Source organism: Megascapheus bottae, chromosome 6 (assembly GCF_031878675.1).
Source record: "Megascapheus bottae isolate mThoBot1 chromosome 6, mThoBot2.hap1, whole genome shotgun sequence".
Lineage (NCBI taxonomy): Eukaryota > Metazoa > Chordata > Mammalia > Rodentia > Geomyidae > Megascapheus > Megascapheus bottae.
The window spans coordinates 9,780,780-9,806,143 of NC_143514.1; the positions used below are offsets into that span (position 1 = coordinate 9,780,780).

Here is a 25,364-nt window from a genome sequence, read left to right on the forward strand (position 1 = left end):
GGCTGCCTTTGAACAGTGATCCTCAGATCTCTGCCTGTTGAGTAGCTAGGATTACATGTGTGAGCCATTGTTCCCTGCTAGATTTCTTTTTATGAACATTGATATTACACAGAAGTTTCTTAGTTCAGACCTAAGTAATGAGACATATAAGACAATCTTAACATTTAGTTTCTGTTTTTAGTAACTAAGATCCGGTAACTATCTTGTACGAATTCAATTAGTAAAAAGAGTAAATATTTTTAGTGGTGATTTCTTCCCTAAGTATAAGTACTATTAATTTGATGTGGTTTCAGTGGCCAGTGACTATTATAGAATAGCTGTCAATCATTGTCATTGAGTCATTCCTTTTAAGTTAAACAACTAGGCTAGGCATTCCTGTAAAAATGTTCTGTGAAGTCTCGTAATAAAAATCAACTGCATGTACAACATTTACAAAAAGACTGCTGTGGTTATAGATTCATTCTGTAACCATAGATTCATGTTTAGAATGGCTAAATACAGTTAACATTGATGATAGATAGAAGCTGAGCTTCAGAGATCATTTTCTTAACATCTTGTTGGAAATAGAATATTCAGTGAACATTTTTTTTTATTCTTGTTTAGTGAGCCAATAACGTATATCAGTGGTTCTTAATTCTTAGTATCAGAAGCACCCAGAATCTTGATAAAATTGGCTTTCTGAGCCCTATCCTCAGGTTTTCTTTTTTATTAGATATAAGACTGATTTTAAAACCTTATGTTGTTGAGCTGTTAATATTGATCAGATGGACTACACTAAAAATCTCCATCTAAAGTATCTGATCCCATATATCATGCCTTTATAAAACCTAACTATGCCAGGGCAGGCCTTCTGTGCCTTGATTAGAATATTAAACTTAGTATAAAACTGGTAGGGTATAGTGTGAAACTTTTTTCTTTGAAGTACTTTGTATTTCACTAAGTTTTTGAAGCTAATGAGAAGATTTTAAAAATGTTAAGATTTAAATCTTAAAAATGTTTGTAACATTTTTATGTTATGATACAGCTTAGCATCAGCTACCATAGTTTTTACAGTTATTTAAAGTTTTCTTGGATATTTTATAATTCTTTGATAAATGATTTTTTTACACTTAATTTTTAAGTTACATTTAACTTACCACCTATTCATTTCATGAGCTAGTATTATTTTTAATATTAATATTTGTAAATGTATTCTTAAAATGGGCAAAACAATTTAGCTAGTTTAACTCATACATATACTTATATAAATGAAAATATTTTAAAAATAGTTAAGACATCACTAATGCCTTATGTCTTTGGCTCACACCTGTAATTACTAGTTAATGAGGAGGCTGAGATGTTAATATGTTATTTGAAGCCAGCCTTGAGAGGAAAGTTTCTTTTTAATCAACAAAAAGCCAGAAGTGGAGCTATGGTACAAATGTTAAGTGTGCCACACTTAAGTGAAAAAGCTGGGTTGGGCCCTAAATTCAAGTCCTAGTATTGGCATAAAAACAAAATAACTTAAAACATTTTAAGACATCACTGGTTACTTAGAACAACTGTGCAGTTTTTAAATAAGAATTTAAAATCTTTCCTTAAGAGTTTTAAGACATAATTCCATCTATATTTTTGCAGGTTTATTCTATAGATTTTGCTGTGGCTTTCAATGTTCTAGTAACATACATATGCCTTTTAAATTTTGATGGATAAATTTGACTTCCCAGTATACATTTCTAATTTTCGAAAGATCTAATTTATCTGACTGGATAAAGGGCTCTTTGGGATGAAACATTAAACTACTTATAAGGTCTGTACTGTGGTAAAAAGATGTTTTTGTGAATAGCTTTAGATAATGAGACTTAAATGTGCTGGCATTTAAGTGAAAAGAAAAAGGCAACAACTTACTCTGTTGGGAAAGAGAGACAAATAAGTTAATTTTTAACTTTAGGAATTAAATCTTTTAACTTACCAGTAGTCAAATTTTGGGAATTTAAGGAAATTGTTGAAAAATTATAAGTTGCACACCTGAATGTTAATATTTTTTTAATTTAAAGATGTCTCATGCTAATTGTTTTGTTTTGTAGAGAGGATCTGACGAACTACTCTCTGGCAGTGTTCTCAGTAGTCCAAACTCTAATATGAGTGGCATGGTAGTTACAGGTAAGTATTCTCTTGTTAACAGCCTATCAGTTGTTATTTTATGGAGCAGACTATTAATATAAGAATCGATTTTTTAAAATTTTATTTATTTATTTATTTTTGTCAGTCCTGGGTCTGAAAAACTATCCTTGGGCTTTCTCAAGGCTACCATTTCTCTACCATTTGAGCCACAGCACCACTTCTGGCTTTTTTTTTCTATGTATGTGTACTGAGGAATCGAACACTGGTCTTCATGCATGCTAGGCAAGCACTCTACTCCAGGTTTATATTTTTAAACAAAATATAGTGATTGATACTTGAAATTATTTTCAAAATTAATATTCAGGGCTCTGAGTGAGTAACTGCTATTATATTACAGCCTTGACCATTTACAATTTCCTGCAAAATCCTCAAACTATAACAAACACCTCAAGCTACTGATATTTATAGGGAGGTGTCCTGGAGAATAGGAAAAAGTCAGTGTAGGGCTTTACTTACTTCAGAATTTTAGATGATAGCTACTTTGCATCGATGTAGATTGAATATTTGCAAGATCTATCAGAAATTACATTGAGCTAAAAAATGTTTCATATGGTTAAACAGTGCTCTGAAACTAGAAAATCCATCTTGTAAACCAGTTTAGATCATCAGAATCTCGGAACTCTTAAGAAAAACTGTAATAAAACCTCTGATAAAAATATTTTGTAGCTAACTTCCATTGATTTAAGAAACTGCAAAGCCTGATAGGATAGGATGTAAAAGCTTCATCTGCAGTTAGTTTAGTTGCTTAGCAAAACAAAACAGCTCTTAGGGAAGACTAATTTAATCTTCCTCTATTTTCCATGTCAGTCCTGTAGTCTTATGTCAAAAAATCACAAGTCCTGTGAAGGAGGAAAACATAACCTATAAACTGGAGAGCAAACATTCAATAGAAGCAGACTTCTAAAAGGTCGTATATGTTAGAATTAGCAAAGGAGACTAAATATTTTCAAACTATGAAGGAAAAGATTGAAATAATGAGTGGACAGATGGAAGAATGTTTTAAGAGATAAAAATATATAAAGACAGCATAAAAAAATACAATATTTGAGGTAAAACATTTACTGGTTAGGGTTAACAGTAAAGTAGGGACAAAAGAAGAATGGTTAGTCTGCCCCACACAAAGCAGATCTAAGGTTGCCAAAGAGTGAATAGAGACAGTGGAAAAAGTAAAATATATGTATGTTACATATGTGTATATGTCATGCATACCCATGCATGCTACATAAAATATTGTAATAATATGTGTACACATGTAATATATATTCTGTGTAACTGGATAAAACAAAAGCTTGATAGCAGGAATTAATTAGCATAATAAAAGATTCTCAGGATGGTCAGATGCTGAATGAAGGCAATTATGAACTAAGTCTCATGATCACTGGCTTTCTGCTTTGGGATTCCTCCCAGCTTTTTAGCACAGGAGAGTAAACCCCAGGAGTTCCTAGAGGTCTCTGAACTAAAACAGATTGAATTCAAAGGGAATCAAACACCAGTGACTTATGTATAGACTCATGTGTCCTGTAGGAAGGAAATCCAGAGATTGAGGTCAAGGACAGAAGGCAGAATTTGGTGTGGGGATTCACTTTCTTCAGAATTTTGGTTAATGGCTTCAAATATTTGAAACTGTGATTATTGAAAATTTGTAAAAATGTTATAGGCAGACGGTCTGTACAGTAATATTGATAAACTCCCCTTATCAATACATTTTAAAAACAGGCACATCTTTAAAAATAGCCTATCTTTAAAGTAGGTGTTGATCTCCAGATTAGGCATCTAATTTTGCGGATCATTTTCTGTACTAAGATAAGAGCTATCTTTTCAGATTGAATTGAATAACAGATAAAATCCCTGTTTAAATTACTCGAATTTGTTTTATGTATACAATGTCAATAAAAAACTTAATACTGTATTATTTGTGGCTCAAAGCAATAGATAAGGTAAATGGAATTAGTAAAGTTTTAAAAATTATCTTGTGATACTGGATCGGAGTTGAGACTCTTGCCTGCTAGATTGAATTTCTACCATTAATTCACATCTCTAGCCCTGCGCTGTTTTTTATTGATTTTTTTTTTTGTTGTTGTTGTTTTTTGCCAGTCCTGGGGCTTGAACTCAGGGCCTGTGCACTGTCATTGGACATTTTTTGCTCAAGGCTATCACACTGCCATTTGAGTCACAGCGCCCCTTCTGGCTTTTTCTGTGTATGTGGTTCCGGGGATTGAACCCAGGGCTTAGTGCATGCTAGGTGAGCATGTTACCACTAGGCCACACTCCTGGCCCTTATTGGTTGTTTTAAAAGTAGACTCTTCTTGCCCATGCATGCACCTAAGCCTTACTCTGCATACTTCCAGATTCCTGTTGCTGGGATTACAGGCATGCACCCTTGCATCCCACTTTCTTTGTAGAGATAGCATCTTAGCTGTGCTGGTCTAGAACAGTGATCCTCCTGTTCTTAGCTTCCTGAGGAGCTAGAGTTACGGTACTAAGCTGTCAAGTTCAGACACACACACACACACACAGGCACACACGAGAGTGCACGTATGTGTTGCATGTGTGTGTTATATCTGTGTATATAAATGTATTTCACTGTATAGCATTTGAACTTAGTTAAGGCTTTCCTTGCACTTGCTGTCAGGCCTTCTGCCAGTTGAACCACATCCTAGTCCTTTTTGCTTTGGTTATTTTGAAATAGGGTCTATTTATGCTGGATCCAGACTGAACCATAATCCTGCATGTCTGTGGTGATAGATTTGTTATCACCAGGCCCAGGTTTTTGTTTATTTTTTCTTTCTATGCTGGTTGCTGGGTCTTGAACTCAGGGACTGGGTATTATCTCTTGACAGTTTACCTGTCTCCCTCCCCTTCCCTCCTTTCAGCTTGACACTTTATCACTTGGGCTATTACTCCACTTTTGGCTTTTTTTTTTTGGGGGGGGTAGTTAATTGGAGATGAGAATCTCATGGACCTGCCTACGTAGGCTGGCTGCCTTCAAACCACAGTCCTGAGATCTCAACCCTCCTGAGCAGCTAGGATAATAGGCCAAGCTACCCAGCACCCTGTTCAAGCCCAGTTTTTATTGGATCTAATGGAGTCTTATGATACTTATCCTGAAACTAGCATGTTCCCAGTTTTCACCTGTTAAAGTAGTACAATCCTATGGGTGTCCTATATACAAGCTTTTGTATTTTTACATGAAGTAGTACAGAATTGACTCTTAATATACTAAGATTCTGATAACTTAAAAGTTGCATATTGGAATTTCACTTGGTCTCTAAGAAAAGGCTAAAAGAAGTACAGCTAAACGCCTTCAAATGTAATAAAATTTGAAATCTGATATTGTGATATTTTCATCATTTCTTTTCTCTAGATTGTTTTGGTGATTTGTATTTTAAATAGATTTTAAGATTTATATTCTACTTGTCATACATGACAATAATACAATCTCCTTCCCAAACAAGAGGATACAATAGGGCATTTGAACAAATGTTCTAGTGTAATAGGATTAAGTTTCATACAATTCTATGTATATGTTACCTACTTCATAGACATTTTTGTTTTTTTAATATATTTTTTATTGTAATTAATAAAACGGTTACATGATATTTGCCAGATAGAAGGTGCATTAATTCACATACATTGATACCCTTTCTCATGTTCATAGACATTTTTGATTAGATTTTTATTTTTGGTGCAGCTTTGGAATAAAAGCAAGTAAGTTTGTTGATTGAAATATGTTAGCCTACTTTAAACTCGAGTAACATAAAAAGAAAATTAAGTTCATGAGAGATTTTGTACTATCTTAATATTAATAACAAAATGTTTGGGTAGATTGCTTGGCAATATTAACAAATTAGTAATTAACAAGAGACTTACAGATAAGCTGTGCTAAGGATTGGCTGTATAATCATTTTTATAGCATTGCCTTTTTCATACTACTGCTGACACTTTCAACTTAAAAGAAATAATTTCTCAGTAACTATCTCGCCTCTGTAATTATTGCTAACCTAGTTTTCCACATTTCTTTATACTGTGGCCCCTACTTGTGCCCCATTTTGGTTCCAGTTGCCTGTCATCTGCCTTAGATGAAATGGAATATTTTTTGAGCAATAGAGAAAATTGAGGCTTGTGCTTGAGGGGGTTGGGTTGGAGTGGGAGAGGCATATTGAGAATTAAACTCTCCCTCACACTGGGGATACAGATGCTAAAGCTAAAGCACTTAAACAGTGCCTCCATCCTTTTGTTGTTTTAATGTGTTACCCAGGCTTACCTCAAGCTTCCGTATTCCTGTCCTCCCTATAGCTGGGATTATAGGCATGTACTTGGTTCCTCTGGTGTGATAAAATCTTCAGTTCATTGTTGTGGAGAAAAATCACCTTTTTGACTAGTGTATCCATACTGTAGAAGTTGTTAGGCCTGGTAGATACCTGCCGACTCAGTTATTGGATTGACTCTCATGGGATCAGAGTCCACAATTGCCTTGACTGTACTTAATAATGGCCCCAGTGCATAATCTTATTTCCGTAGAGTTACAATATGTGTGTATGTGGAGAATTTGGTCCCTCAGACCTGACATGTGCCAGAAAACTTTGGATGGATTCCACTTGCTAAAAGGGGACCTACTATGGTTGCAATGTAGTTGTGCTCAGCGAATAGTTTACGAAATTGAATTTTGATATTTTTGCTATTATTACTCTTTGCCTGTGTTTTCAGAAATGTTAATGTAATAATAATATTAATTTTATGGCATTCTTTTGAAAATCCAGATTTTAAACTTTTAGCAACTCAAATTTACTTACTTATGGTAGTGTGTGTGTGTGTGTGTGTTCACACGTGTATGCACTTGCCCTGGTCTTGGAACTTGAACTGAGAACTTGGATGCTATTCCTGAGCATTTTTGCTCAAGGCTAGTGCTCTGCCATGCTTCAGCTTCTTGCATTTTGGTGGTTACTTGACGATAAGAGTCTCATGGACTTTTCCTTCTTGAGCTGGCTTCAAACCCTAGTGCTCAGATCTCAGCTTCCTAAATAGCCAGGAATATAGCCCTGGGCCACTGGTGTCTGGCTATTTTTTTTTTTTTTTTACTTTTTCTTTCTTTATTGTATTTTAACATTAATTTAGCTTTAATAGGTTTTACAAAAATGGGCAAAATTAATATATTTTGTTTTAATGTATTACGTTATAAAAATAATGTACTACTATGTAAAGACTGTATTTAAATATCTTTCAGCCAATGGTAATGACAGTAAGAAATTTAAAGGAGAAGATAAAATGGATGGTGCTCCTTCTCGTGTACTTCATATTCGAAAATTACCTGGTGAAGTGACAGAAACTGAAGTCATTGCTTTAGGCTTACCTTTTGGTAAGGTAACCAACATCCTTATGCTGAAAGGAAAAAACCAGGTATACTTATAAAATGATAAAACCTGAACTCTACAGCATGTCACTTCATAAAAGGATTACTTTTCTGGCAAAATGTGACGAAGTGTTCATCTTAAATTTTTGTGGCACATCTGTGTAGAAAACTGATAGTGGCCAAAACAAATCTGCATAGTTTTAAATATCTGGTAAATTCACTTTTAAGACTAATTTTGAAGAGTTGTTAGATGTTTTCAGAAAGTAACAGTGAAGTGTTTCTTTTAGTATGGTTCTATTTTATGGGACACTACACATCAATACGAGTACTTGTACACTACTCTTATGGTTTTCCCATGAAAATATTTATCTGGAATTGGCAGATTAATCATTAAATCTGAGTGTCTAGTAAGTATAATAAGCATGAGAGTTCAGAAATACTAAGTTTGAATTTTTGTTACAAAATTTCTGGTCATACTATTTGGAGAAATTTATGAAATTCAACATTCCCTTGAGTATAATTAACCTGAAATTCTATTTCTTTGTCTATGTATTACTACTTTTTAAAAAAATGAGATAACTTAATTTTCTGTGGGTAAGAATAATAATCTGAGGCTACCAAATTTTTATTTTTTATAACTTTTATTGATTTGGAAGAATTTGCGGAATGCAAAAAAAATCATAAGTGGAATGATGCAGTAGTACTTGTGTTTTTCTTCTGTGATTATCTTGTACACTTCATTCGATTTCTAATTTTACTTACTAGAACCTTTTTTTTTTTGGTCTTATCAGTCATAGGGCTTAAATTTGGCCTGGGCACTGTCTGTCCCTGAGCTCTTTTGCTGAAGGCTAGTACACTGCCACTTTGAGTCATAGCTCCACTTCTGATTTTATGATCAGAGATAAGAGCCTCACAGACTTTCTTGCCTGAACTGGCTTTGAAACATAATTCTCAAATCTCAGCCTATTAAGTAGCTAGAATTACAGATGTGAGCTACCAGTGCCTGGCTTATTAGAACATTTTAGTGTAATTTAAGATTATATTCTTGGTAATTGATTTTTTTAATTAGCTGAATAGATTATACAGATCTTTGAAGTTAGTTCATACTGTTTAAGTTTTTGCTGCTTATATTTCCAGGCATTTTTGGAACTGGCAACAGAGGAAGCAGCTATTACTATGGTTAATTACTACTCTGCTGTGACACCTCATCTTCGTAACCAGCCAATTTATATCCAGTACTCCAATCACAAAGAACTAAAAACAGATAATACATTAAACCAAGTGAGTATGCCTGAGTACAGAAGTAAAATGCCATAGAATATATTAAGAATCTCACAGATAACATTTACCAGAAAGTCAAATTCATAACTGTTCAAAAGATGCTTTTTTCCTTGTTATATTAATGATATTTTCATGCATGTGTCCCTATATTCACTTATAAAAATTGTGTAATTTGGGGCCGGGAGTTTGGCTTAGTGGTTAAAGTGCTTGCCTAGCATGCATGAAGACCCAGGTTCAATTCCTCAGTACCACATACATAGAAAAAAGCTGGAAGTGGTGCTGAGGCTCAAGCGGAAGAGCTCTAGCCTTGAGAAAGTCCAAGGACAGTGCTCAGGCCCTGAGCTCAAGCTTAGGACTGCCCCCCCCAAAAAAAAAAATTGTGTAATTTACTAGTTCCATGTTCCAAATTAGCATTAGTTGAGTTTGTCAGGAGTTAAAAATTATGTAGAAACTGGAATTGAAGAACATGGTTACCAGTAGAGCACAAATCCACATGAACTAGTACCTAATAACAAAACAAAAATAATGATAAAAAGATGAACATTGTGGTACTATCCATTGTCCTCATTAATCTAGCAACTGAGACAGGAGGGAGACCAGGAGTTTAAGACACTTGGATCACTATATACTATCGTCCTACCTCCCCCCCCCCCTTTTTTGTTGTTGATAGTGGGGCTTGAATCTTAGGCCTGGGCACTATCTCTGAGCTTTTCAGCTCAAGGTTAGTGCTCTACCACTTGAGCCATAGTGCCATTTCCTGCTTCCTGGTGGTTCATTGAAGATAAGAGTCTCAGACTTTCCTGTTTGGGCTGGCTTTGAACCACATTCATCAGATCTTAGCTTCCTGAGTAGCTAGGACTTAAAGGTGTGAGCTACCTGCACCTGACATAATACTCCTTTTTAAAAATTAAAACAACAACAAAAAACAAACCTGGGACTGGAGTATAGACTAGTCTTAGAGTGGTTGCCTACATGCAGGGAGCCCTTGGTTAGATTCCTTGGTACCACATACGCAAAAAACCAGAAATGGCACTGTTGCTCAAGTGGCAGAGTGCTAGCCTTGAGCAAAAGTGTCCAAGGACAGTGCCCAGGGCCTGACTCCCCCCAAAACAAAACAAGAATCTGTAGAAGAAAATTTGATTATTTTAAGGCAATGTTTTTTGTTTTTGTTTTGTTTTTGTTTTTGTTTTGCTTTGGCTTGAACTCTGAGACCCTACTCTTGAGCCACTGTGCCACTTCTGCTTTTCTAGTGGTTAATTGGAAATGAGAGTCTTCGGATCTTTAGTGCCAGGGCTGTCTTTGAATCTTGATCCTTAGATCTCAGCCTCCTGAATAGCTAGGGTGATAGGCATGAGCTACTGCACCTGACTGTTTTGTTTTTTGTTTTATTGTTTTAATGATGGAGGAAGGATGTGAGTTGGTAAGAAGACATTAAATCTTTGTAGCTTGTGTAATTACCTAGACTTTGTTATATTTTTCACTTTTTTCCTTATATGCACATGCCAGTTTCTACTTTTGATTCTTGGATGTGCTACCAGTATTTCTAGCTGGCTATGTGTCCATGCATCTTCTGTCCATTTGGTGATACTAGTATTTGGACTTCGTGCCTTTTACTGCTAGGCAGGTGCTCTACCCTTCCAGCTCTTTTATCCATTTGTTTCCATTCACTTTCTCACTTGTAAGAATTCGATAAAAATTATATTCATCTGTCAAGTGTATTACCTCAGTGTGTAGGATCTTGGTTTGAAGATAGCCTGGGTAAAAGTTCCATGTCACAAAATAAGTTAATGCTTGATATCATATACTGTGAGGCCTGACCAAAGCCAGCCTCAGCAAATATGTGATATTCAATCCAAAAATAGAGCAAAAAAGCGGGGAGGGGAGCGAAGTGTAGATCTTCTGCCTAACAATTATGAGTTCCTGAGTTGAGACCTCAGTACTACACACAAAGGTCTTCAGATCTTGATTTCATTCTGTCTTATTTTAATAGGATTTTATAAGAGAGGCCAATGAATAGATACATAGATACATGAATAGGTGTATGCATGTATATGTATATGCTTATACTTTTTTCACATAATATTTCCCTACCTCATCGTAAGGTTAGTGATCGTGAGCAGTTGGTATAGGAAAGCAGGTTTAAGTAAGAGTTGAAGGGAAACGTATTTTAGTTGATTTTTCTCTCATGGTGATATTATTACTGTTTTTAAGACATCTATTCTCCTGCATTGTCTACATGTCGGTATATGAAGGCAATGCCTCTTGACCAATTTCACCCTCTTGCTCATTCTTCATCTCTCCCATACTCATCCATTTCCAAATACATTGAATATTATAACTGTGTTTGCTTACCTTTTCTTTCTCAGGTCTTTTGTCCCCTCCCCGCCCCCCAAATCAGGTAGCCTTTAAAGTATTTATTGTGTTTTAAAATGTTCAGTTTGCTTGATTTTCTTGAACCTACATATATGCTTTTGTATATGATGAGGATTAGCTAGATTACTGTGGACTTTTTAGTCTCAAATTTCATGATCTCTAGTTATCTATTAAGGGTCTTTTACAGCATTTAACATTTGATTGACAGATTGTCTAAAAACACTGTGTGTTTGTATGTTTTCTCACATTTAAAGGTCTTAAATCAAGGTGTGTCTTACAGTATTTGTTGTTTTTGTTTTTTTTGTTTGTTTGTTTTTTTGATTTGGTTTTTTTGCAAGTCCTGGGGCTTGAACTCAGGGTCTGTGCATTGTCCTTGGACTTTCTCTCTAGCATAGTGTTCTACCACTTGAGCCACAGTACCACTTCTGGCTTTTTTTTATGTATGTGGTACCAAGGAATCAGATTCAGGGCTTCATGCATGCTAGGTAAGCACTCTAGGCCATCCTCCCGGCCCCTTAATATATCTTTTTTTTTTTTTTTTGCCAGTCATGGGGACTGAACTCAGGGTCTAAACACTGTCCTTTGGCGTTCTCAAGGCTAGAGTCCTACCACTTGAGCCACAGCACCACTTCTAGCTTTTTTCTATGTATGTAGTACGGAGGAATCGAACCCAGGTCTTCGTGCATGCTAGACAAGCACTCTTACCACTAGGCCAAATTCCCGGCCCCACATCTTTTAAAGAAATTTATTTTAGATTGTATTCAGAAGGTTTACTGTTATATAAGCAGGTAATGAGTACATTTCTTTTTGGACACTATCCTATCTTTATTAGGAATATTTTAATACTCACATAAAACAATGTTTTATTAGTTAATATGTATAATACACGTAAAATACTCTCCTGTTGTTGAAAATAAACATACTAATTTCTGTTCTAAAAATTTAGGTTTCAGAAGCTAGCAGTAGCATGAAAAATTTTTAATCATTGTGTTTATATAATTATATTAGAAATAATAAACTTAACAGATAGGTTTTTTTTTTTGCCATGTACCTATATTGTGGAGTGAATTAACCTGTTTTTATTCTCTAAAATTTCTGTTGCAAATATTTTGATGATTACCTAGTTCTATACCAACCTATAGTTTTTTAGTTTTGCTGGTTCTTGGGATTGAACTCAGGGCCTGGGCTCTGTTCTATCTTGCTTGCTCAAGTTGGGTGCCAAAGCTTGCACAAGTGCTTTAGAAAATTGAATTACCAGCAAGGTAGTATAAGGTAAAATTAAGTATAAGTGGAAATAATAGGTATGCATTTAAACTTGTTATCTTTTATTTTCAGCGTGCTCAAGCCGTTCTTCAAGCTGTGACAGCTGTTCAGACAGCGAATACTCCTCTTAGCGGTACCACAGTTAGTGAGAGTGCAGTGACTCCAGCCCAGAGCCCAGTACTTAGAATAATTATTGACAATATGTACTACCCTGTAACACTTGATGTTCTTCACCAAGTAAGTTCAGTTTAATTTGCATGATTACCCATAAAGTGAAGAATTAATAAGCTGATAATATTTTATTTTAATGTTTTAACAGATATTTTCTAAGTTTGGTGCTGTATTGAAGATAATCACGTTCACAAAAAATAACCAGTTTCAAGCTTTGCTCCAATATGGTGATCCAGTAAATGCCCAACAAGCAAAACTAGTAAGTCTAGAGCTTCCTCTGAGATAGTGGTTATTCTTATTCATGCATGGTATTAATATGTACTGGTATAACTTATACATTCAGAATTTTTTTTTTATCACTAAAATATTGTTACTTAGTGGTAGAGTGCTGGCCTGGCATGCATGCGGCCCTGGGTTCAATTCCTTGGTACCACATAAATAAGAACAAATAAAATTAATTTAAAAAATAAACTGAAAAACCCTTCAAACTGTGATAAAATGCTTATTTTTAAGAATAATCACAGTTAACTTATATAGTCACATTTAATTTGCTCTAATTTTTTGTTTGTATTACATAACATACCTGTAATATTTAAGTAGCTTAAGCTTACAAAATAGTGAACTTTTAAATTTGGAATCTGAAATTTTATTTTTGAAATAGGTTGGTATTAATATATATTAATCAGTATTGTAGTCTTAAGTGCTAAGATAGCCTGTAATTTAGCTATATTTTGTATTTTTTTAAAAACAAAACATTTTCTGAATAAGTTCTTGGTCTGTTAAGTCATTCATCTTGTTTAGGGGGAGGGTTATATATGGAAAGTAGCAGACTTAAAAGAGGTAAAATGTTCCCATGTCATAGCTATCATTGCTATCACATGTGTAAATCCTTGTGTATTTTAGTGTTATTTTACTCTGTCTATTTAACTTGGACATTTCATCTGTTATACCATTAAAATTCATAAACCCAGGGCTGGGAGTTTGGCCTAGTGGTAGAGTGCTTACCTAGCATGCATGAAGACTCAGGTTCAATTCCTCTGTACCACATACGTAGAAAAAAGCAGGAAGTGGTTCTGAGGCTCAAATGGTAGAACTCTAGCCTTGAGAAAGGTCCGAGGACAGTGGCCAAAAAAGAAAAAAAATCATAAACCCATTTTACAACAAGATGGTTAAGTCAACTATATTTACTTTTGTATTAACGCTTCTTCATTCTTTTAGTACTTCATATTTTTAGGCTATCTCTAGTGCTTCCTTCAGATTGTGATTATTTGGATTGTCTATTCACTGCATTTCCACCCTCACTACTCATTTGGGGAATAAAAATAAGCAGCTTAAGGTTATAGTAGTAATAACATAATTGTAAATTTACAAAGCACTCTACTGATCCTTACTGTATGTTGTACAGAGGATGCTAAGACTTAAAAAGAAACATGGTGCATAAGATATACTAATGTTTTGGTCTACCTTTCAGATAATCTTTTTTGCTAGCTATTATTATCAATAGTTCTCATTATATAATTTGATATTATGCTACTTTGTTGATTTTGTGAATATACTCTCACCACTTCAGCATCTTTTCCCACTCTTAATTTTTCCACAGAGTACCAAGAATGATCTCAGTAAAGTCATATTACTTCAGGTCACAGTGCACCCTTCAAGACATGCTGTCTTTTGTTAGGATAAAGTCTAGTTGTTCGAATGAATTACAAGTTTAAATCACTCCCTGATTTGCCTCTCTAGTCTCATCTTCCTTTTTAGCTCTATTGAACTTTTTTTTGGTCTCATTTCTAACTTTGACTTCTCTTTCAAGTACATTTAAACGTCTCTTTTTAGAGAAATCATCCTTACTGTTTCAACCATATTATATCTTTATAATGGGCTTGTTAAAGGTATGTTATTCTTAGATTCATTTCTCTATTATAATTAGTATTTATATTGTAGATGCCATGTTTGCTTTGTTCTACATTACTGAACGCTTACATTTAGGATGATAATCTGAAGTCACAGCTACAAACCTTATTAACAGAAAGCAAGTGAATTCACATTTATGAAAGAAAACACGTTAATACTTTTGAAATCTTTTCTTGGGGTTTGTTTGGTGTGTCATATACTGGGGAAAGGTAGATGCTTTCCTTTGGCTTTTTAATACGGCTTTTAAATATTTGAGGAAAAATAGACGATGTTTTTCAGTTTTTTAAATAGCTTTTCTACATGGGAAAAAGAAACAGGTCTCTTTTATTGGTACAAACATATCTCTTTCTGTAAGACACTGGATAAGTGACACTGTGGCTTTTTAGAAGTCTTTGTGGTATTTTAGCCTACCAGTGGGTTGCTTTTATTATTAATTCCTTTCAGGAGATTGTACATAATCTGTTTCTGTAACAGTAAAAAGATAAATGAGGTAAAAATATTTGTATCATTATATTCGTATCAGTTTTTCCTCTTATAAAAAGTATCTGTTGCTTTATGCAAATTTTGAGAGACCTAAAGGAATTATGGTTTCCTATTCAAATTTTGTTTCATTTTGTATTTTATCTCTTTTTGAGCCAGTCCTGGGGCTTAAACTCGGGGTCTGGGTACAGTTCCTGAAGTCTTTTGTTTTGTTTTGTTTTGTTTTTGCTCAAAGCTCGTGCTCTGCCATTTGGGCCACACCTCAAGTTTTTTTGTTGGTTAATTAGAAATCTTAAAAAAAAAAATGTCTCAGACTTTCCTGCTCAGGCTGGTTTCAAACGAAGCTCCTCACATCTCAGGCTCTTCCTGGAATTATCAGAGTGGGCCACTAGCAACTGGCTCAATTTATTTTAAATTACCTTCCAAAAGGTTGACCAGAGAGGTTCTAATGTAGTGTTTCCATTTGTGTGTTTAATGCTTTTTTTGTTGTTGATGTTTCCCTTCCTCCCAAGACGGGCTCTCAAAAAAAGCGGATGCTTGCTTTGCTCATTGGCTGGAGGTCTAACATGTGAGCTACACAATCATTTTGATCAAAGTCACCTCTTCTCATCTACCTTAACTCCCTCCCCCCAACCCCTCATGTTTCCTAGTTCCATTTTCACATAGGGTAATAAGATTGATAACTGTCCCCTCCCTCATAGAAGACTTGTTCCAACTTCTTGCTGCTCATTTTGTTAAACTGTTGTTGAGAGATTATACCATGGAAATCCACCCCTGTGAATACCATACTTCCTACTTTCTTTGGGAAACATTTTCTTTGACATTTGCTTAATTCTGCTTTTTAACATTTACAATTAATGCATTCCACATGCATATGAATAAAAGATTTATGGTTGAAAAAAACAACTGATTTTAGGAAATTCCTGAATCTACCATTGTGAAGTTTTGTATTTTAAATAGTTGGCCACAAGTAGTGTATTAGTATTACTTAATTTTATGTTTTTTATATGAAGGATCTGTTAAATTTAATCACCACAGTCTCTGCAAAAAAAAAAAATCACATTAAGTAAGTAGTAAAAAAATAAGGTTAAATTGACTTACTTTAATCCATGTGCAGTTATTCATTGTGTTGTATTTTGTTTTAACATTTTTCCTGAATTTTGTTTTTAAATTTTATGAAAATGTTTTTCCTACTTTTTTTCTTTTTTTGGCTGCTATGTAAGTAAGGTACATTTGGATTTTGTTTGTAAGATTCTCAAATTCTCTTGAGCTTTTCATCTCAGAAATCATTCCTGCAGCAAGATCACTTATTTCTGATTAGTGTACCTTAAGACTGATTTTTGTGCCATTATTTCTTGAGTTTTGTAAATACAAGTGTTTGAAGTTAACTTCTATAACTTTTTAAATAGAGATGTTTGTTCCTGCTTTATTTGAGGTTATCTTCAGATCGCTATTAAAAACACCTAGATCCTGTTCTAATAAATTTTGAACCCCCGTTTTTGCTTTCCTTGGTTGCTTACAATTTTATTGTATATCTTGTTGGTTTAAGATTTTATACATTTGGGATACTGTGTTTTATACCTGCATAAAAATGTAAACTGCTGGAGCCGGGAGTTTGGCCTAGTGGTAGAGTGCTTGCCTAGCATGCACGAAGACCCGGGTTCAATTCCTTGGTACCACATACGTAGAAAAAAGCCAGAAATGATGCTGAGGCTCAAGTGGTAAAGCTCTAACCTTGAGAAAGTCTAAGGGCAGTGCTCAGGCCCTGAGCTCAAGCCCATGACTGGCAAAAAAAAAAAAAAAATGTAAACTGCTTCTAGAGGACTTCATAACAGTTGGAAAACTTCCTGTGAATAGTTTGTCAGTCTACCACAGTATTAGAAATAGCTTTCATTGTTTGTTGTAGATCTAGTAATTTTCTATCAGTTCTGTTAGCATTAGTTTAGAGACTATGGCACAAGGTAAGCTCTTTTAGAAAGTATTTCCTCTTTGATAAAACTGAGTTTTGACATGTGATTCTTATATAATCTCATAACACTCCCTGAGGAAGAATGACAACCTTTAATCATTCTTGTTTTCCAGATTGAGAAACTGAGATTCAGAGCTCTATAATGTGCTAAGAAAGGCTTAATTGATTCTAGGTTTTGAATCTGACATTCTTTTTATTCTAGAAGTTTTTGAATGCCATTAGGCTTGCTGATTACATCAGTGTATTCTAGTTCAATTTGACTATTTTGTCTTAAAAACCTATTTCAGGGCCGGGAGTTTGGCCTAGTGGTAGAGTGCTTGCCTAGCATGCACAAAGACCCGGGTTCAATTCCTAAGTTCCACATACATAGAAAAAAACTAGAAGTGGTGCTGAGCTCAAGTGGTAGAGCTCTAGCCTTGAGAAAGTCCAGGGACTTGTTTGGTTTGAGATAACTTCCTACAGTGTGGCATTCAACAGCACTTTACCTTATCCAAGTTAGTTCATATATGCGTTGCCATGCAGCAATACATGTTGGAGTATGATAACATGAACTGTATTGCCACATTTAGTAAAGACATTCAAAGTTAATGTGCAAAATTCATTAATTTGAAGAATATGGCGTCAAAAACTTTGTGTCTAGCTTGCAAATCTTACCTAGGCAGGACTCTTAACTAATATTTTAAACCTACTTGCATGTTTTTGTTTTAAATTACAAGTATTGATGATGAAATGGTTGTACTTTAGATCATTTTTTATTTAAAGAAGATAGCACTTGATGGCAGCCACATCTCCAGGTAGTCCTAACCCTGTATATATATGAACCTTGAATCATTTTCTCTTTTTGCTTCACATTCTGTATTAAAATGGTTGATATGCTTTATTCACTTTTACAGGCCCTAGATGGTCAAAACATTTATAATGCTTGCTGTACACTAAGGATTGATTTTTCCAAACTTGTGAATTTGAATGTAAAATACAACAATGATAAAAGTAGGGATTATACCCGACCTGACCTTCCATCTGGAGATGGACAGCCAGCTCTGGACCCAGCCATTGCTGCAGCATTTGCCAAGGAGACATCCCTTTTAGGTATGAATTTTACTATTTCCTGCTGTGCTAAATGGGAAATTCCAGTAAGTATGATGAACCTTTTTCTTTTGTATTTTAACAATTTGGAGTTAGCTTCAAGAGTTTTATTTTTTCAGGTGAGAAGGTAACATGGCTGTTAGATAAAAATCCTAAAGTGTTCTTTACAAGTATTATTAAAAGGTTTTTCCTTTTACCATCTCATCTTTTTCCCATGCCACTTTCCCAAAAAAGAAAAACCTAATGAAAAAATAGTACTGAGTTATAAGAAAATACTTGTGTTTTAAATTTCATATTATACTGTGTGTCTAATGTCTGAGTCTTAGGTAAAACATGTAATGAGAATGAGTATGTTATTTTACAAAGTACATTATACCCTCTTCAAAATCAAATCAGAAAAGTTTTCTACAAAATGTTTTTCTCACTTACCGTGTACTACAATGGAGTTTGAGCCACCTGATAAAGGATAATTGGTATCGTCATGATGAAGAGTGAAACAAAACAAAACAACAAAAAAAGACTTGGCTTTGAAGGCATATAAGGAAATTGATTCATGGGTTCAGGTAGAATTTTTCAGTGTTCTTGTATTTAATTTGTTTTTTTGTTGTTGTTGTCTTCATGTTTATAAGGTTTAAATAGGGTATTTATATTGTAATAGTAGACAAACTAGCTTTTATTGTTGAGTCTGTGTCCATCATTTTTAAATAATTAAGTGGTATTAGAGAGAAAAAATTTCTTTAATGAGTAGAACTTGTCCTATAGAAGAGAAGAATGAACTTTTTTTTTTTTTAAGTTGTTGTGAGATCTTAAGCAGTTGGTTTGGGTACATTCACATTCTTAAAACAGCCAAATAATGATGATGTCAAGATTTCTGAGGTTCAAAATTTATAAGCAGTTATTGAAGAAACATTTTGAAGAATAAGATGTCAAACATGGTCTATACAAAATAATCATTCATTGGACCCTACAAAGTTTGGATATTTAGTCATCTAGTAGTAGTAGTATTTGGATCCTAAGTAAAGATATAGAATTTGTCTGGTTTCTTCTCCCAGAGAATTCTTCATTTTATTCCTTGTGCTCCTAAGATTTTGGTGAAAGTTTTAAAGATAGAATAATAGAAACCTTTACACGAAACATTGTGAAGCCCCAGCATAATTTTTAGCTTACTTTATGCTGCTGCTATTAGTTTTTGTTACTGGGGTTTGAACTGAGAGCTTCACAGTTTCTTTGCAAGCATTTATTTACTCCAGTCATACCCTCAAGCTTTCCAGTTCTTGGTTTATGGTCATTCCCTTTTGGGCTGAATGAATTCTTTGGGGCTTGTGCACGCGCGCGTGTGTGTGTGTGTTTTCTGTATTTCTACATGATGAGAAAAAAGAAAACCTTTTCTGGTCAAAATATGGTGAGTTCCCCTTTCGTAAATGACCTCCTCTTCTTAATCTACTGATATTTTTTTTTATGTTTTAATTCTGTTTTTATTTAAACAGTGTTAAGTAATTTTGGGACTATGTGAGATAGCTTTTAAAAATCAAGTAATAATAGGGTCTGGTTTTTATATTTATGAGAACCACTCATTCAATACATCTCATGAAAGTGATTTTTGAAAAAATAAATTTCATACATGCTCAGATGTTTATGGGGAAACACTTAATGCTTTCTCTTTTGTGCTTGTTTGTTAGATAGGGTCTTGTTTTGTAGCAAGGCTGCCTTAGTACATCTTGTATCTTAACCTTCTATGTATTGGGATTACAAGTATACACACCATTGTGTCCATTTAAAGATTTTCTTTTTAAAATTGTCTTCAGATACTCTGCAAGGTTGAATAAACTTCTTTCTGCTTAGGTCCTTTGGGTAATATAATGTCATTCTAGGTCCATAAAGTTATCAATACAAACAGATGGAGCACAGTAAGCTGAGAAGCATACAAGTCTGTATAGTCCAGTACCAAATGATTTTGCTTTTTAAAAGCTTGCAGGCTTGGTAAGCTCTACACCCTGCCTTCTCCCATCCTTGCACTCCCATACCCCTGTACTCCCATACCCCTGTTTACAGGGGCATCAAGTATTACACTAGTAATGTCATGCCTTTTTAGAGTAAGAATTAAATCTCTTCTATGCCTCTTTGACCTTAATGATATTTTGTCAAACAATTTCAGTGCATCTTTGGAATTCATTTCTTTGTTCATTTTCTTTAGAACCTAAGAAATAATAGAAAGGTTGCCTCTTTATTTCAAAGATTTACTAAGACTATAAATAGTGATACTTCACTACCAAAAATGGAAGGATGTGAAAAATATATATATATATGTGTGTGTGTGTGTGTGTATGTATCTATAAAAGACCAGAAGTGGTACTGTGTGTGTGTGTGTGTGTGTGTATATAGTCTCCCTTTAACTGAATTTCATTGCTGGTTAAAGTCAGTGTAACAGATTTTGTGTAGGTTTGGACTTTGTGTGTATGTGTGTTTAAATTTCTCATTTATTATTTGTGCCTTTCCTGAGGCTTTAACTCAGAGCCTAGGTACTATCCTGGAGCAATTGTACACTCTCTCACTTGCGCTACATCACCATTTCTAGCTTTTTTGTTTAATTGGAGATGATAGTCTCATGAACTTTGCTGGCTTTGAACCATAATTTTCAGATTTCAGCTTCCTGATTACTTAGGGTATGGGCCTCTAGTGCCTAGCTTAAACAGTAACCTTTTAAAATGATCATTTTTAACCTGGGTTCTGTACTTTGTGTAATGCTAGTAACAGAATTGGTTCAGTGTTGTCGGGATGTGGGGGGACCAATGAGGCTGTCATGAAAAAGGATGTCAATGTTAGAGGTGAATTGCTGTAAGATATTGGGGTGGGGACACATATCAGGAACAAAGCAGCTCAGATGAATTGCTCTAAAACCAGGGAAGAAATTTTTTGAAACCATGTGGCCACTTTGTGTCAGTGACAATAGGGAAAGGAGAAATGAAGGCAGATGCTGAAATGTTTACATAATGTTCTAATTACTATTTTTATGGGAAAAGAACTGTGGTATTAGATGGCATTGGCATGGATGAAAGTTGTCTTTCTTGATAGTGGTTGAACAGCAGCCTTTACAGGAAGTTGGATAGTGAAATAATGAACAAAAATCTACCTTTTCTCCCCTGTAGGGGAAGAGGGAAGGGCATTAGAGAAATTTGAGTTTTTTGTTTTTAGTTTTGTTTTGTGTAGTATTAGGAATTGAACTATGGATCTCTATAAAACATTTAACACAAAAAAAAAAAAACCCACTGGGTTTTGATTTTTTTTTTTTTTTTGCCAGTCCGGGGCTTGAGCTCAGGGCCTGAGCACTGTCCTTGGACTTTCTCAAGGCTAGAGCTCTACCACTTGAGCCTCAGCACCACTTCCGGCTTTTTTTCTATATGTGGTACCAAGGAATCGAACCCGGGTCTTCATGCATGCTAGGCAAGCACTTTAACCACTAGGCCAAACTCCCGGCCCTTGATTTTTTGTTTTATTTTGTGTTGTGTTTTGTTTTTTGGTTCTTCCTGAGGCTTGAACTCAGGACCTGGTGGACACTGTCCCTGAGCCCCCTCTTTGCTCAAGCCTAGTGCTTTTTTAAGTAGTTTTTAAGGTAGATTGCCAGGACTATTTTAGACCATTATTCTGTTTCTCCTTGTTTTTAAGGTAGATCTAACACTGTTTGCCACTAATCTTAGACTTTTATTCTGTTTCTGCTTCTTGTGCACCTGGGATTATAAGAATGTGAAGAGCAGTTGAGTGGTTGTTCAGTGGCAGATCATTTTGTACATAGCATGCATGAGTCCCTGAGCTTGATTATGCAGAGCTTCAAAAATTAATAAATATATCAATAAATAAGGTTTAACAAGACTTGCAGCTGTTAATGATAATAACGATAGGTAATGGGATTCAAGAGGATCATGGACAAATTGAAGGGAATGTTGAATGTGAATGGTCAAGAAGGGATTATTCTAAGAAAAATCAGTAATTGTGATTCTTAAAAGTATGCTCTTTTTATCCAAGTCAGGAAGTCCCCCACCCCCACCCACCCTATCCTTATGAATGGTAAAACTCTTCAGAGGAGGGGCATCTTTAAAAATTAGGGTAATTTTTTATGATTAAAGTGTTCTGAGGAAATAGGATGAATAAACAGTGTGGCATCTCAGAACAACAAAAAGGTACAAACAAAGAAATATAAGTGGCAACATTGGTTGATTATTGGCAGCAGCTATGCCATACTAAGGCACAGTGTTATTGGCAGCGATGGTTTGAGATGCCCACCTTAAATATAAGGTCAAGTAGAATTTATAAATGGTTTGAATTAAAAGTTCAGTTAATTTCAGTTTTTTAGTTGAAATGTGCAAAGGTAGGGTGCCTATATCACTGGACCTCTGTCACAACCGTGGAAGATGGATGAGTCAGGAATATGGTAAAAGAGCTATGGTCCAGCTGATGAAGTTGATTTCATATAAAAATGTCCCTGTGGCAACTTTTTTTCCTTCAGTATATGGCAGTTTACAAAGTTTTTTTTTTCTTTAACCTTTTCACCCTCGTGGTAGTAGAACAGGCATAATTGTTATCATTCCTTTTCCTCATGCATAAATACAGTTTTCCAGCATAGTTGCTGCTTCATGATGGCATGGATGTGTTTTGTCCCACAAGGGTCCTATGTTTGAAACTTGGCCACAAGTGTTTTGGTGTGTGGGTGTTTCTGTACTGGTTCTTGAGAAGGTTGGCCTCATTCTTCAGGCTAGTTTTCTGTCACTTCATGTGACTTCTTACTGTCACATGGAGGACTATCCTGATGTCATATGCTGTCTTGTATGTAGTCAAGGTGGCTCTTAACAGCAGCCAAACATATTGGGCACTGCCCTACCCTAGATTGCAGTCTCCAAACTCAGCTAAACAAACTTCTTTTGAGAACCCAAATTCAGGTGTTTTGTTAACAACAGCAGAAAATGGGCCCATCTACTTAACTACACTGCAAGTGATGCATATGCAACATGCCTAATGCTGTATCTTTTTTTTTTTTTGGCCAGTCCTGGGCTTGAGCTCAGGGCCTGAGCCCTGTCCTTGGACTTTCTCAAGGCTGGCACTCTACCACTTGAGCCTCAGCACCATTTCCGGCTTTTGTCTATGTATGTGGTACCAAGGAATCGAACCCGGGTCTTCGTGCATGCTACGCAAGCACTTTAACCACTAGGCCAAACTCCCGGCCTTATTTTTTTTTTTTTTTGCCAGTCCTGGGCTTGGGCTCAGGGCCTGAGCACTGTCCTTGGACTTTCTCAAAGGGTAGCACTCTACCACTTTAGCCTCAGCACCACTTCTGGCTTTTTGCTATGTATGTGGTACCAAGGAATCAAACCCGGGTCTTCGTGCATGCTAGGCAAGCACTCTACCACTAGGCCAAACTCCCAGCCCTGCTGTATCTTTTTGTAGGAACATTAATTTAGAAAATACAGTACAAAATTCTTTTGTAGAATTTATTGATTTAAAATAGTATATCATGCCTGGCGCTAGTGGCTCATGACTGTGATCTTAGCTATTCAAGAGGCTGAGATCTGAGGATCATGGCAAAGCCAGCCTGGGCATGAAAGTCTGTGAGACTCTTTATCACCAATCAACTATAAGAAAACAGGAAGTGACACACTGTGGCTCAAGTTGTAGAGCACTAGCCTTGAACAGAAGAGTTTAGGGACAGTGCCCAGGCCCAGAGTTCAAGCCCCAGGACTGACCCCCCCCCAAAAAAAAAAAAGATGAACTGTACATCATTAGGTATTTTGTAGGTTTTCATATTTTTATTGCTATACCTGAGTCTGAGGACTGTTACATATTAGTAAATACTAAATATGCAAATTTCTTATTTTAAGGTAAGATACTTTATGGAATTTACTTTAAAATTGAAATGGGTTGGTAAAGGAAATAAGATTGTCCATCGGGTGATTTTTTTTTTTTCAACCTGGATGATAAGCTGTGAAACTGCCATGCTCAGTAGTAGTCTTCTTATTTTCATATGTGTTAGAGAATTTCTGAAGTCACCCTAAAAGAGGAAGTCACCCTGAGATTGTCTATGGATACATAGTTTTATAATATACTCATTCAGAATATTATTCCACGGATGGAATTCTCCACAGGGGCTGAAGACTGAATTATGAAGATATTAGAGGCAAGATAAAAAAAATTAGGAGAATGTACATATTGCCAGGGAAAGATCATACTAGTTTCAATAAAACAATTTAAAATTGACTAAAGAGTGAGATGTCTAAAACTAAAGCTAACAACAGCTCTGAAATGCATAAGAAGGCTGGAAAGAAAGAAGAGGGGATTAAATGTGAACTTAAAGAAGAATTCTGAAAACCTTTTCTACCCAGGTATGTCATGAGGTCAGCATCATTTAAGTTGGGTACTTGAGCCTTTATCATAGGAAGGTTTTTAGAACATAATTTCCTTTACAAGGTGATACTTAGTGACAACTGGTATGAGGATTTAAGAGATGAAAGTATTATGCGTTCATTGATAATTGAAAAGTAGATAAGAGGTGCACCAAGACAAAAAGGAATTCTCAAATGATTGAAGTAGTGAGGGGGCAAGGACAAGAGTAATGATGGAAACTAACAATAGATGAAACAAGGAAATAATAAGCAGATTCCCAGCAAGTTGAGAAGGTCGTGTAATAATTAGTGTAACAATTTCTTGTTCATTTTTCTAGGAGTGTTATCTGACATGCCACCATGTTTCCACTTGACTGTGGAATTAAAGAGGCAAACATAGTTTACTGAGGATTCATAGGCTTATTTTCCTGAGTTCAGTGTTGAGGTGATTTGTAGGAGTGAAAGGATGACCAATTGTTTCATAAGCGGTGACTGATTTCAAGCGAGCTTTTGAAGAAGGAAGCACTGTGAAAAAGGATGGATACAAGGCTTTTTTTAATACATATTAAACTTCGGTATAACATTTTAGAAGTGAAATTTTCAAGTCTCTGACTTGAAAACTTATTCTTGTTTTGTTTGCTTTCCATCAAGAAGGATTGAAGTATATTGCATATTTATTTTTTTTTAACATGGCACAGGTATGTACCTTAGTTTACGTAATTAATGACTGTTGAAATCAGTTTTTCTCTAACTACCATGCACCAGCAGATCGTTTTTGTGAACACTAGGAATTAACTTTCAGGAATCGTTCGGTCACCCTCAAACCACACAGCCATCGTGCTTAAATTGGTTTTTGTAAACGACTTGTGTGTGTTTCGTAAAATATGCTTTATTTTAAAATTAGGGCTTCCTGTTGCAGCTGTTCCAGGAGCTCTGAGTCCTTTGGCTA

The 25,364-nt window shown here is 35.3% G+C and overlaps 1 protein-coding gene across 5 annotated transcripts in view; it reads left to right on the plus strand.

Moving 5' to 3' along the window:
• The window catches only part of Ptbp2 (polypyrimidine tract binding protein 2), a 48,103-nt gene that overhangs the window by 12,641 nt on the left and 10,098 nt on the right, over nt 1–25,364 (plus strand). For 3 of the 5 annotated variants that reach the window (XM_090334245.1, XM_090334246.1, XM_090334249.1), the window contains exons 3-9: nt 2,067–2,142; nt 7,388–7,560; nt 8,651–8,794; nt 12,503–12,667; nt 12,750–12,860; nt 17,855–18,050; nt 25,320–25,364. The exon at nt 25,320–25,364 is cut by the window's right edge and continues 110 nt beyond it. In XM_090334245.1, coding sequence (XP_090190371.1) covers nt 2,067–2,142; nt 7,388–7,560; nt 8,651–8,794; nt 12,503–12,667; nt 12,750–12,860; nt 17,855–18,050; nt 25,320–25,364 — 910 coding nt within the window. The remainder of the gene's footprint in view (nt 1–2,066; nt 2,143–7,387; nt 7,561–8,650; nt 8,795–12,502; nt 12,668–12,749; nt 12,861–17,854; nt 18,051–25,319) is intronic. The other 2 variants (XM_090334247.1, XM_090334248.1) reach the window with 1 other exon arrangement.